This window comes from Orbicella faveolata, unplaced genomic scaffold (assembly GCF_042242905.1).
Source record: "Orbicella faveolata isolate gen_17 unplaced genomic scaffold, um_ofav_v1 contig_2, whole genome shotgun sequence".
Taxonomy (NCBI): domain Eukaryota; kingdom Metazoa; phylum Cnidaria; class Anthozoa; order Scleractinia; family Merulinidae; genus Orbicella; species Orbicella faveolata.
Window position 1 is genome coordinate 20,160,105 of NW_028301547.1, and position 14,896 is coordinate 20,175,000.

General features: G+C 37.8%; 1 protein-coding gene and 1 pseudogene across 1 annotated transcript; both read right to left on the bottom strand.

The window, feature by feature from the left end:
• Positions 1-6,379: 6,379 nt before the first annotated feature.
• LOC149112345 (RYamide receptor-like) lies at positions 6,380-7,464 on the bottom strand (annotated as a pseudogene).
• Positions 7,465-11,691: 4,227 nt separating this feature from the next.
• On the bottom strand, positions 11,692-12,816 carry LOC149112346 (QRFP-like peptide receptor). Its single transcript, XM_089289980.1, has one exon. The coding sequence runs from the start codon at positions 12,752-12,754 to the stop codon at positions 11,801-11,803; it is 954 nt and encodes a 317-aa protein (XP_089146106.1). The 5' UTR covers positions 12,755-12,816; the 3' UTR covers positions 11,692-11,800.
• Between the last annotated feature and the right edge of the window lie 2,080 nt (positions 12,817-14,896).

Here is a 14,896-nt window from a genome sequence, read left to right on the forward strand (position 1 = left end):
TGCATAATTTTCAGTGTAATGGTGGCTAGTTATGAATGAGATGAGTCTTGAGTTTTGAAGCAGTTCATGAGTTAGTAAAAGGCAAATGGCACGAGATATTTTTATTTTTAATTACAAAGGGTAACTTGATACTTTTGTTTTTCACAAGGAGTTAATTCAATTAGAGGTCACGAATCGTCGGTTCTAGTTCTTAGGACTTGTTTTAGAGGAGACGAGACTATTTAGATTTGAAGCAGATAGTAGGTGCAGGTAACGATTGCTTTGTTCTTATTGCATGCAAATATAACGACATATTTTTTTTTAGTTACAATGGGTAATTTGACGCTCTTGTTTTTCACAAGGTAGTAAATTCAATTAGAGCTGACGAATCGTCGCCACTTGTTCCCACGAGATGTTTGCTATTTTTAGTTACAAATGGTAACTCGACACTTTTGTTTTTCATGTGGGAGTAAATTCAATTAGAGCTGACAAGTTATTGGCTATTGTTCCCAGGATATTAAACAAAAAAGAAGCTTTCATTTCTAGAGTGTTTTTACGTCTCTGCAGTAGCAGTTTAATAGTTTTATTTGATGATATTTTAAAGGTAAAAAGTATGAAAACTGTTCAAATGTTCTTTGAAGACTGCGTGGCGTCAAGTTAAAGTGCATTTAATTAAATCAGACTTTCAACGTGTCAGAGAGGTTTTTTTCTTTCTTTCTATTTTTGAGTTATTTGTTTGTAAAAAAATACTTCTTAGTCGGCGCGTCGGGTATGTTATGGACGGTTCAATGGATGAGTGAGTGAGTGAGTGAGTGAGTGAGAGATGCATGTATGTCACACCAATCAGATTGGATCTACTATAAACAGCCAATCAAATTTCTTGTTGTAAAGGTAAATGGTACGTGAGAAGATTTGATCCCGATAGAGTTCAGAACGGCCATATTTATTCTTCTATAAAAGAGGAGGAAGTATTCATATATTGGGTTTACTTCGACATTTTCTGTGGGTTAGGCTGAGGATTTTAGTTAAATGAACGAGATGAGCCTGAGTCAGTAGTAGGCAAATGAACGGAATATTTTCATTTTCAGTTACAAAGGTAACTTGATACTTTTGTTTTTCATAAGGAGTAAATTCAATTACAGGTCACGAATCGTCGCTTCTAGTTCTTAGGACATGTTTTAGAGGGGAAGAGACGTCAGATTTGAAACAGTTCTAACGTTTACAATAGTAAGTGCGGGTAACGATTGTTTTGTTCTTGTTGCATGCAAATATAACGAGATATTTTTGTTTTTTAGTTACAAAGTGTGATTTGACACTCTTGTTTTTCACAAGGTAGTAAATTCAGTTAGAGCGGACGAATCGTCACCACTCTTTCCCACGAGATGTTTAAAATCTTTAGTAACAAATGGTAACTTAACACTTTTGTTTTTTATATGGGAGTAAATTCAATTAGTGCTGACAAGTTGTCGGCTATTGTTCCCAGGATATTAAACAAAAAAAGCTTTCATTTCTGGACGGTTTTTACGTCTCTGCAGTAGCAGTTTAATAGTTTTATTTGATGACATTCATTTCAGTCCGATATTTTTAAAGGTAAAAAGTATGAAAACTGTTCAAATGTTCTTTGAAGACTGCGCGGCACCAAGTTAAAGCGCAATTTAATTAAATCAGACTTTTAACGTGTCAGAGGTTTTTTTCTCTTTCTTTCTATTTTCAGTGAAGTTTTGTTGTGTTGTGTTGTGTAAAACGGGTAAACGTACGACTCGTATAAAATGCGAAAAAGTCTCTAAATTAACTTGAGTATTTTTGCATGAGCAAAAATTCCACTTGGAGGTCGTAAGGTTTATGTGTTTTGCACGAACACGAAGTTATATAAGTCCTTGCGGGATTACGTAAGGTCCCTAGGGACACATACCTCTATAAAAGGGCTCACGCGGTTCGAATCTCGCAAAGGGAACGTTATTTCATTAAGGAACACTAAGCCGTACAGAGAAAGTATCATAACTTAAACGCAAGGTTTACGGACGGGAAAAGATTACAAGAATTGTAAGTAGAATTATGACATATTTTCAGCTTGTATTAGTTCAAGATCAATTACGACAATTACGATACAGAGCCTCAAAGTAATTGTAATTTGTTTCTTTCAGTTTGACTATATACTTCTAGACAGAAGGAGTGTAAAAATAAATCCTAATAATTCCCAGCTGTTGAGGTCTAATTCAAGTCCAAACCATTATGTGATCGGTGAGTGAGGGAGTTATGCATGTGCACGTGTCACACCAATCACAGTGCGGGTTGTATCAAAGAACGAATCAAATTGCCTGTTAGAAAAAAAGATGGTATCTACATTAATCTGGAGACGTGTCAGATTACCGTAGTTTGTTCAGTCAAACATTTTATGGCTTACTATTTAGCTATCTTACCATGACCGATGCAACATCGCATGTACATCATAAATTCCCAGTTTGTTTCTTGCTGTACATCACAACCGAAAAAACTTGTCAAATTAACCAAATCGTTACTGTAAACAGCCCCATGAATGCTCCTATCTCCGACACTTCACACAAAAAAATAACTCCTGCACGCCTTGCGTGCCTATGTTTAAAATGTTAGAAGCCATCTCTGTGTGGTATTAACTTATTGATTAATTTTAACAGATACAATTATAAGAGAATAGACCCAAAATTCATCTAGGGACGTTGTCGAAACAAAATAAAATTTTTCGCGACCAGAATTATAAGTAGCGAAACCTGACATTTTAAGAGTGTAAAAGCAAGACAGGTAATTGAATGATGTAAAATTTAAGTTATTTTCCATTAGTTGTCTACGTGGGGTTTAGATTGCCTTTTTAAAAATAGAGCATACCTCCCACGTTGAACTAATGTAAACCAGCAAACGGTTTAGGAAATTAATTTAGTTTAATTGGTGAATAAGTTATCAATTAATCATGGAATATGGAGATCTCAAAGATGTTAGTGTGAAGCTAACAATTTCTTGCTAGATTACAACTTTTGACAAACAGAATGTTTCAAAATTAGCTTGATTATTCAAAGTTTCAAGTGTTAACTCTCTCACATTAACGGTGACGGTAAATGTGATAACGTTGATAAAATCATGATGCTATTTCTTTTTGTGGAACCCATTAAATAATAGCAACTTCGTAATGACTGATAAGGTCACGTGACAGTCTTGACCGTGACAGTGCAAAGTGCCTACTAGGTGTGAACATAGTAAGTGGAGGAAAATAAATACGAAGCTTGGAAAACTTCAAAGGAGCAAACACAGATAGCAAGATTTACTTTGGGAGGTTCACGGTCAAGCATAGTCTTCTTTTTTGTGCTCTCACACTTCGTTTGAATTAGGTAAAGGTAACCTTTGTATTGGTTAGTTATCGTCAAAACCTGTGCTGTTTTGAGCACGGTTAAGACCAGAAAACAAAGAACAACGAGTTCTGCCGAGCTTCATAACCATTAAAATTTACAAACTATGGTGTGAACGAGACTTCTGATCTGTAAAATTTTGTAAATGCAGTGTCTTTATTAGCTTATGTTTTTCTCTGCGAAATTTAATTACCACAGAGCTTTTCTTTCATTTTTTCCATTCCATCACTATAATATATCAATTGCTTAAACTACATTTCTTAACATTGAACTGCTTACCAAACAGGTTTTGTAAATACAACATGCAGAATTTAAATATCTCTTATTTAACTTTACGACCTTAAGGTATCAGCCGATACCTTTCTCTCTCGCCACCAGTCTCTCCTGTGATCGCATGATGCATATTTGGAAACCAGTGCTAATTAGATAAAAAGAGGACGTTCAATATTTCTTTTTCCGATAGGTGAAATATCAACCCATTTTGCAGATAAAACTACAGTCAATACAGGACAGATTGCAAAAGGATGTTTCTAAATTGAATTTGTTAGTTGTTTTGGACAAAATCCAGAACTGTTTGGTAGAAAAGAAATGAAAAATATATTGAATCTTAAAACATGCTTTTTTTCGATCCTTCTCTCTCGTTCGTTGAGCTGTTTCTTCATTATGCGAAATATAACGTATTCAGCTGTCAATCAAAGACAGGCAAGGCGTCTGTTGAATGAACCACTTCCAGGATGTCGTGCAATATCAGCAATTTTTGGTATTTTTTTTTACATAAATAAAAACCCACCTTCAGAGATCAATATATCATCCCGAAGTTAGTAAACATTCGACGTTTCAGGAGAATTATTTCGAAACTCGTTTATCTGTTGGCATATATTTCTTTGTAAAAATCGGCAAGTTTGGGGCCCCATATTTCAATGAGTGTGCAACGAGTTCTTATGAAACTCTTCATATCAACTAAATTTGGCATGATAAATCGCGCGGTGAGGCTTGTTTTGTTTGATGGAAAAAAATCTGAAAAACGTGACATCGTTTAAGTACAGGAACATTTAACACCCAACCTCGGCCTTGCACGATTTCATGGACTGAAAACCCAGCCATAATTTCGTTTTTGCCAAGATCATTAAATTTTTCGCTTAAACATTTTTAACCGAGACAAATATAGGATTCTTTTTTGAAACATAGTTAATAGAATGATTTTTGGTTGGTATTAATCTAATGATAAGCCTGTCTAGCCGTCGGGTAGAAAGAAAGGGATCCGTTAGTCTCCTTGAAGGATTACTCGTTTCGGAGATATTAGAAGTTTAAGAATGGACATTAGCTATTAGTGATTAAAAATCGAGATAGGAGTCCTCCAATACATATTCTGAACCTCATAAATGACATCAAGTTTAACGATGGGAAAATCAACGGTGACTAATTAACAAATGGTAAACGCCATAGCGTGTACTATTGAGTTATGGATGCACGCGGGAGGTTGCTAAGCACGAAAGAAGCGTAAGAGTCGCACGAGGCGATAGCCGAGTGCGACTCTAGCTTCTTGAGTGCTTAGCAAACCTCCCAAGTGCATCGATAACTCAATAGTGCACGCTATGACGTTTACCATTTGTTTTATAACATAACATTGAGACATTGGAACAACAGAAGTCCTTTTATTGAGCTACGTCACAAAAAAATGTTCGTGTAGTCTTACATGACAAGAGAAAACAAGCGCGCGAAAATTCATTCATGACAACCGACTGCACACCAGTAACTCGATAAAGTTTCATCTTCACACAACTGTGAAGACAGTTTCGCATTTCTGGGAGAAGGACGTCAGCCATTACTTTGGAAACAATGTCTGTCAAAAGATTTGCTTTGTAAACATTAGCACACACGTCAGCAGCGCACACCCATGGGTAAATAGTAGACACTAAATTAACCAATCAGAGCGCGCGCTTTGCTTTAGTTATGTTATAAGAACTTGATATCTAATCCTATAATAAGCCTAGGATTACCATTACGATTCTATTTCTCAGCTTAATTTTCTCCTTAGTTCCAGTTCCGATTGAGAAGTAATATATTAAACACGAGAGACAGTGTTTCATCGGGATATCCAAACACCGAGAAGGGAGTTGAAAATATGACGCGCAGCGGAGTATTTTTGACGAGATTCCAGGGGTTTAGATAGTCGATGAAACACTGTCTCGGGTGTTCGTAAGTTTATCATTTGTATCAGTTTCTCTCTGCTGTATTAGACATACCAAAGAAGGACCAATATACGCATTTTTAGTATAAGCCAGCTATTTTAGAAAGAAAAGATTATAAATAAAGAGTTACAACATTAGCGCGGAAGGAAACAATAGGTAAATATATACCAGCCGCCATCATTTTTCCTAAGGAGGATTCGACACTGTTAGTCATATAGTAGAATGACATCTTCTAAGTGAGCTAAAATACACCTTTAAAGATTACTGAATTATTCCTTGAAATGGCCCCACATTGCAAAGAACGCATTAGTCCTAACAGGAGTAGCTCCCTACTTTGTAAACGATACAGGCCTTGAGCAACGGTATAAATTTGTATATCCAGAAAGAAAACTAGGTCTGCCTCAGATCCTTCAAACGTGTGTATACAGTGAGATTGATCATGGTTACGTAATGATTGCCGTTTGTCAGACGAATCAAACGTCAGTTTAGGGGTCATAGCACCAGTCTCTACATTCGATATTCCACCGAAGCGTACCAAAGAGGTACGACTATGTAAAATTATTTCTCAATTAGAAGCGCCATCATTGGATAAGTTTGCTCAACTCAGATATCTGGGACTAAACGAACCTCATTTATATCAAAGTTGTCCAGGTCACAAAAAGTCATGTACCATTGAGCTGGCTAGGAGAATCCTGAGCTATCTAACTAGCTAGCTAGGAGCTACTATTGATTAGGAACAAAAGCCAAATAAGTGAGTCAAACTTCTGCAAAGCACAGTTCAATAAATCAGTGAGCCATAAGTTCTCGGTTACCGTACTTGCATAATTTCCAATAATTCTTCCTTGGCTTACTGGTTTCGCTCGCGTCGCTCGAAGACCGCCATCTGTTTTCGCTCAAGGGAGATAAACACGCTAAGGATTAAGCAAAGGTCGCCTTGTGGCAAGTCTATATACTTGCGAAATGCAAACCCATTACAGATAATTAGAAGAGATTTTGATTCGTGACGAGTTTGTTTGCCTTGTTTTGTGAATGGCTAATTCCTTGTTTTCGCGGCAAAACACCAATGAAACTAGACTCTTCCTGAACTGTTGACTGTGGAGCGTGTAAACCAGTGGATTGAGACAGGAATTCAACAGCGCGCTTGCCGTGGTGATGGGATACACTGTGGCGTACCCGCCTGGAATGACGGGACTCAACACGCAAAGCACTGCGGGAGGGGTCCAGCACGTGATGAAGATAACAGAGACTGAGACGAGCATCTTAGTTACCTTATTCCTGGATTGTGACGCAGCCGTCGGAGAAGAGCATTGCACGAGTCCAGGCTTGCGCACACACAAAATAATCCGCGCGTACAGGTATCCCATAATGCATATCGGTAGCACGGAATTACCAACTAAGGTAATAGGCTCGAAACGTCGTGTAGTCTCGAAAGTTTTCCACGCACATCTGACCTTCTACGTCATAAGCTGTTACAACAATAGATGGTATGCTCAGCAGGAATCCCAGCATCCAAAGAACTGGCACCAACCACAATGACCGACCATGACGGAGTGTTAGTAATGGAAGTAGAGTGGCATTATAGCGCTCGAAAGCTATCGCGACTAGGCAAAAGCTCGAGGCCGTAACAGCCACCCAACCAAAGCTCCCACCGGTAATGAACTTACACAGCAGGTCTCCAGTGAGACCACTTGGTTAAACGATAAAGTGGCTCAGAATGCAAGGTGGAATGAAGAAGACAGCGACCAGTAAATCAGCGATGGCCAGGTGGAAAAGAAGCCAGTTAATGGAGGTTTTAAGGCCTTTCGTCTTTAACATTAAAGTGCAAACGAGGGAGTTACCTGCCATGTTGAAAATTATCATGGCGGAGAGAAACAGTACGTACACAAGAGACGTTGCAGAAATTGCCATTTCTTGATGTTTTCAGTTTTCTGAAAGTAGACGCTATGTGTCAATCTTGGACTGTAAATAAACTATTTACACTGAAAACCAGCATGACTGTTATTTTTATATCCTTAAGTATACGATGCATTGCAAACAAACAAAAAAATCAACCAAGAGCCAGCGAACCATCGAATCATAACCAGTTTGGAGACCCTGCTTAGTTGTTGCTCAAAATATTGTTTACACTTTTGAGGTTGTATCGGATGGTTAAATGTAATATAGATTGGGCATCTAGCAATTTGTTCTTTAAAAAAACACAACCGGTGATGCAAATGTGGAATTAAGAGTTCATCAGAATACTCACAGGTAATCTGAATAAAAAGAAATTATTTAGCTTTGGGAAATTAAGTGGGAAATCCAGTTGCAATGCATAAATGGTCGATTTTAGCGATGTTTTTCCTACGGCCGCAGATTTTAAGGTGCTTTTGTTGGGGGAAATTCACAACCGGATCTTGAATTAAAAAAATAGTTTTTTGTATCTTTTTTAAAATCCCGAAATGAACTATGAATCCAAGTACCATCTCTTCATTCCAAACAAATACATGCTAAGCGTCCCTTATGTGGAAATTAAAGTACACCATATGTAAACACAAACAACACGATAAGTTACATACCTTCTAGAACTGTCACAATTGTAGTTCGCCTTGATCAGCCTCCAGCTAACAGAAGTGGCATTCTATGCATCTTGCGACTCCTGTAATAGCTCTTGTAAAAATCCAGTCTAGGGTCCTCTTAAAGAAATGCACATTGAGTCAGATACGAAATTGCTGCCCACTGTGTTTGCCACACTGTTTACACTGTTTGACACATAAGACAGACAGTGGGCGAGAACACTACATTTAAGTTCTCGCATCCGAGTCTTAAGTGTCACATTGTTTTGCCTTCCATCAGTGGAAAAGTCAAGCAAATTTTCACTGAGAAAGAGAAAAAGGATAAAAAAGAAGAAGAAGAAAAAGGGACAATGTATCAAACACGAGAAACCGTGTTGTACCAAATTTCTAAACACTGAGAGGAGAGTTGAAATACGACACGCAGTGGAGCATGTTTGTCCAGCTTCGACGTGCTTCGAAAAATGGGGGCTTTCCGAAGACAATATGGGGTTAAGGTTGAGGTTGAGTGTTAGATGTATATAATCACCTGAGACTAAAACTAAGGAGAAAACCGAGAAACAAAATCGTGAAAATATATGCTAATTACGATCATAAATCCAAACAAAGTTACGATTATGTACTTTATTTAACTTTGATGAGTTGTTAATGAGTTTGAGAATAAATAATCAAACAAGGAAATTGTCCTGCTGTAACCCAAAATTCTCGCATCTAGCATTACAGAACCTTTACAGAAATTGGTAAGAAGGATTGTAAGTTTAAATGTGTTCCTTGAAGCGAAAGACAACATAAAATCATGTCCATTTTTTGTAATTTTACCGCTAATTATGTTAGTGTAAGGTGGCTTTGATCTGCGTTCGCATGAGAGATTTCTTTGCTGTTGAAATCTTAGACGGTTGCATAGCAAATCAGTATAACAAATTAGCCTTTTTCTACTACTGTAAATTTTGTATCATAGGGATATAGCATATCGCTTCGAGAAGAAAAGTAGGGTACAGAATATCTCCAAAATCCGAAAATTTCTTGCCAAAGCTTACATTTGAATCTCTCTTTAACGCAGCTACAAATATTTAATCATATAACTCGGTCTTGTTATGTTAGAACTCCTTGGGTTCTCAATTGTGCAACGCACTACTGTTTTCAAAATGCGGTGGACGGTCATTTTACTGTTGCTGCCAAAGTTCATGGACGCCGAGACAATGAACAAATTTCAAATAAAAACTAAAAACTCTTATTTTTTTTCAGGGATGCATTAACAATTTTGCTAGATTTTATAATTCTGCATAGTTCTATTTTGATACCGTTTTATCAGCGCATTAACAATGCGAATGGTAAACTGAGAATTTTTAAGCCACCGGGATACAGTTCTACATGTATAGATATTTTCATTCCACTGATAAGGAGTAAGGCAACGCCTGTAAAAAATTCAATACATTGTCTCTTTTTTTAGTATTTTGAGTTTAACCATAAGAAGGTCTTAAAAATTGACATACTTACATGTACAAAATGTTTTTTCGTGTTATTATGACCCTGATCCCTAGCCGGTTAGGGCGTTGTTTGAATTTCAGATCGTATTATGAGTTATTTGTAACATATTTACATGGTCATGTTACAATACAAAGCAATCAAAAGACAGGTGACGTGTCTGTGGAATTAATATGCAACGCACGTACACTCACAAGACCATGGAACTAATAACAAAATCTCCGCTTTTCAAGTTTTCAAAGAAAATCAGTTGAATTTAATAACTTACAAGCACTTTTTTCTCCATGAAAAATCTACGACTTTATGTAATAGCATAATATCATGACAGGCAATAACCTTGGTTTGTATAAATTTACTGAGAACAGACAGATGGCAACGATATAGCAAATTATTAGCTACATATATCTTTGAATGTAGCGTGGCTATTTGCAGAAGTTGACATCGTCGAAATGTGTATAATGCAAGTTTATTTCGTCAGTCAACTCTTCGTGGGAGTAAGTTTGCATTAGGCTTGTAGTGTGTCAAAAGGGTTGGTATGGATTCGAGTTACTGTTTTTTTTATGCCTCTTAAAGAAACAGGCCATAAAGTTGGGAGCACAAGCATCCCCACAAGAGAGGACAGCAGACTCAGAATGTCAAGAAGTGCGAATGAAGTCCGGTGCCAGGCCCCAATCCTTCAATCAAGCCCGTGGTGGTTTTTGAACTTCCAGTCTTGTACCGAACATTTTATCACGTGCTTTCGTGTTGTTTGGGGCAACTGTGGTGTCGGCCGGCCTTTCTGAAAAACTACAGCAGCTCCAAAACCGCGCAGTCCGTATTTTATTGTATGCAAGCAATGAAGACGATATTGATAAGCTGTTCCAGGCACTCGGCTGGCGGAAAATAAGTCATCAAAGGCTAGTAGCCACCTCTGTTATGATGTTCAAAACTTTACATGGATTGACCCCTGGATATCTACAATCTCGATTCGTATCTCGAAATTATATTACTTCGTATCGACCGAGGAATTCTCCCAGAGAGTGGAGGGATGGGGAGCGGAGAGGGAGGTCGGGGCGGGGGAAGGTGGAACTTGAAGATGTTGAAGTCTGAAGTAACGTTATACAGCTTGATATACTACGTCATTAATAGCGTATTAGCTTTAAAAGAAACAACCATCCCGATTTTTTATATGAAATTCATCGGCGTCAAACGTACGAAACCGGTCAGAATAACGAGATATTCTAGCAATAGCTCTGTCACTTATATACCTAAGAAATTCCGTACTCTTTCCTATCAACGCTCGTTTTTTGTCCGATGTGCTAGAATCTGGAACGTTTTGCCTGAAAGTCTTAAGGAACACAATCAAACACCCCTTGCTTTTAAGAGATCCTTACTAAAATATTATACAAATGCTGTAGATATTTTTGATCAAGAAGATATAAGGACGTGGCGGACAATTTGCCCAAAGTGCAATACCGCTAAGACCTTAACGCGTCCACCGCATTGCTGCTTTTAAGCTCCCTATACTAGATTTAGATTTATATATATTGTATAATTTTGTCTCTTAATTATATCTAAGGGGGCCGCTGTAACTGGCTAAGCTGTAGCGGCTCCCCTGGCCATTTTGTTTTGTTTTGCCGTCTGTCTGTCTGTTTTTTTTTTTTTTTTTTTGCTTCCTCTTCTTTTTCTTTTTCTTTATGTGTAATAGTAGGCCGAAGCTTAATAAATAAATAAAAGGAAAGGACAGTAGAAAAGAAAAGGTTAAGTCATGGTGTGAAATGGGAAATGGAAAATAATATACTGTGGTGTGAAATAAGGTGAGAATTTCAACTAATGAATCAATCCCGAAATACCGTCTTTCACCACATTTTCAAACGCCGGGAGGAGAGTTGAACAAACGTTCGACGTGTAGCGGAGTATTTTTTAACAAAAATCGAGGTGTTTGGAAATGTGGTCGGATATAGACATGGAATTGTAATATGGTTTTTTGAGAAATGTCGCAAAAAAAAAGTTATAGAAACATTACAAAAATTTGTGGTTGAATACTGTCTTGAGTGTTTGGTATATCTTTCATTCTATAACGCTAACTTTCTATATATTTCCAAATCTAAACCTAGAATCGGTGTGTATATTTACGTAGAGGTCATTGACAACTGATTGCGGCCAAATAACCTCAGAGGGCTGTGGCTAAAAGTCATAGAGAATTGAGACCAATATTTTGATGAGTCTTCAAATAATGTTATCCATGAAGTTCCAGCTGCCGTGATGACTTTATTCCAGAACCGTTTGTGTTCTTTGTCTTGTATTTTGCTGGCTGCTTATTTTTGGAACAAGAAACCATTGAGGCAATATTCTTCCTGAACTGTTGACTATGAAGCGTGTAGACCAGTGGATTGAGGCAGGAATTCAACAACGCGCTTGCTGTTGTCACGGGATGCACTGTGGCGTGGCCGCCAGGAATCACGGGACTCAACACGCAAAGCACTGCGGGAGGGGTCCAGCACGTGATGAAGATAACAGAGACTGAGATGAGCATCTTAGTTACCTTATTTTTGGACTGTGACACGACTCTTGAACAAGAGCCTGGCATGAGAACGCGGTTGCGCAGACATAAAATGATCCGTGCGTACAGGTATCCTATAATGCATATCGGCAGCACTGAACTAGCAAACGACCAAGCGAGGTAATACGCTTGCATCATTGTGTAATCTGGAAAGATCTCCACGCACATTTGAATTTCTGCATCGAAGGCAGATACTACGAGACTTGGCATGTCCAGTAGGATCGACAGTATCCATACAATTGGTACTAACCAAGATGACCGACTACGATTGAGTGATAGCAGCGGATGTACTGTAGCATAATAACGCTGAAACGCTATTGCCACCATGAGAAAGCTCGAGGCTGAAGCCGCCGCCCAACCCAAAACCCCACTGGTAATGAACTTGCACAGCACGTCTCCAGTTACACCGCTCGGCTGCTCGATAAATTGGCTCAGAATGCAAGGTGGAATGAAGAATACCGCGACCAGTAAATCAGCGATGGCCAGGTGGAAAAGAAGCCAGTTGATGGAGGTTTTCATTGCTTTTTTCTTCAATATTAAAAAGCAAACCAGGGAATTACCAGCGATGTTAATACTAATCATCACGGCCAGAAATAGAGAATACACCAAAGAGCTGGTCGAAATTGCCATTCCTGATTTGAAATCTTTTCTGAAAGTTGTTGTTATCTGTATGGAGAATTGAGAAATATAATACAGTCTTACTGATTGCATAATCGGCGCAACAGTTATTTGCAAAGTTCTCTGGATTGTATAGATTAGAAAATAAGTTGTTCGTCTAAAAAATCAATAAATGAACACTCCTTTAGAGATTGATTAAGGGAAACTTTAGTGCAAACAAATGTGAGAAAGATTGATGTGCATCGAATACAACGACAACATTACAGCGCGTTACAATGCTTTCCCGTATACGAGAAAGCGCCTACGCACAATTCAGTTGTTAGATGTTTGGTCGAGAAGATCTGAAATTTGAGAAAAATTTGGATGAATGTTAGACCTAATGTACCCTGCAAAAGCCATTTTGTCACTTAATTAAACCACAGAATTATAGCAGACTGAAACTACATTTAGATCTGTACCACTAATTGAGCATTGCGCCAAATTTTTACAAATAGCACAGATTTAATATGATACCCGTTCCAAAATATTCAAGCAAAAACCAAAACTGTTCCTTCTAATACAGATCAGAAAACAACACCCTTGTGGATGCAAATAACTAAAATTTTCTATTCGAAATGCTTGTCACTAGAACACGGGTTATACGTGGATGTTTGCATCGATTTGCAAATCCGGTCGAATGAGTATATGCTTTTTAACCCCTGAGAAATTGGGTAGGATAATTTTAAAAAATCAAAAATACTTACGAAAGGTTTTGCTTTCTATCCCTCTATTTTGAAACGCTATGCTTGTTCAACATCCAACCATTAGATTGCTTCAATTTTACACTCGTTGTCGTGAATATAAGCATATGAACATTTCTAGCTATCGATTGTGAAGACAGGTGATATGAACATCAAACTTTTTAAAATAACAACCTCCCTAGGAAGGTCCTTTAGTAATTAATCACCAGCGATTTTCACTTTTTATCAATATAAGCTATTTTTTCGTTGGAGAACTTTTGATGATTCCAAATATATAGTAATTTAAGAAAAATTAAATTAAAACAATTAAGTTGTGCAAAAGTTATGTAAATCGCGATCATTGGACAGCTTTTTCCAGTCTGACTTTAGCTTTGGCTTTTTTGCCCCCCATTCACACTCACGAATCATTGTTAGCTTTTCATGGGCCTGAATCACAATTCCAGAGGCTATTGATAAAAAGTTAAAATTTTGACACTTACAAGTTATGTTACTGTTTTCCAACCGAAACTTGATAAAAGTTTTGAGCTCAGAATTCGAGTCATCAGGGTAAATTTCAGCCAAAGGAAATCCGTATTTGTTTGAGTTAAAATGACTGAAAAAAGCTGTATTAAAATCCAACAGGAAATTAGCTTCCTACATGGACGTTCTTATGGCATGTGACGAGCCATAACAGGCTTTTCCTTTACTTTGCAAATAAAGAGGCCTAAGACGTGTTTACACTGTGATAACGCACGACGGGCATTTGAGAACACGAGGGAAATTGAAATCCAGCGAGAACGTTTTGGTTTGATTCGTTGTTCATCTTAGAGTTTATATTCAGCTAATTATATCATTAAAAAGGATTTCTACTTGGTAGAAAGGAGCAGTATGAAAAAAAGCTGAGAAAAGCTGTATTAAAATCCAGCAGGAAATTAGCTTCCTACACGGACGTTCTTATGACATGTGACGAGCCGTAACAGACTTTTCCTTTACTTACCAAATAAAGAAGCTAAATAATGGCTTAAAATAATGGACAGTTACAGACCTCTCTAACACTCTTTTCTTGCCGGTTTTTGATTTTTCAGGTTTTTTGTTACAATTCTTAATCGTCTGAGGTACTAGATGTTGAGATGAGGGGGTGTAAAAATAGGTACGAAACATATCCATACGGCTACTGTCCTATTCTCTGCTGAACAGTGTACTCGTATAGGAAACGAATCCGACTGAGGCGCTGGTCTTGCAATCAGGTGTAAGTCGTCTATCACACTTTTAAGCTGATGCTGTTCTCGGCAGACTTGAGATGATCTTCACAGTCATTCTCCCTTGCCACTTGGTGTTTGAAATATTTGTTTTCCCTGTTGGAGTGGCATCCTTGTCAATTATCTTGAAGCTCACTGGATGTGGTTAAAATCACTTTTATTATGTGACTGAGAAA

Coding starts and splice junctions, on each gene's coding strand:
- LOC149112346 (XM_089289980.1), bottom strand. CDS start 12,754: ATGGCAATTTCGACCAGCTCTTTGGTGTATTCTCTATTTCTGGCCGTG.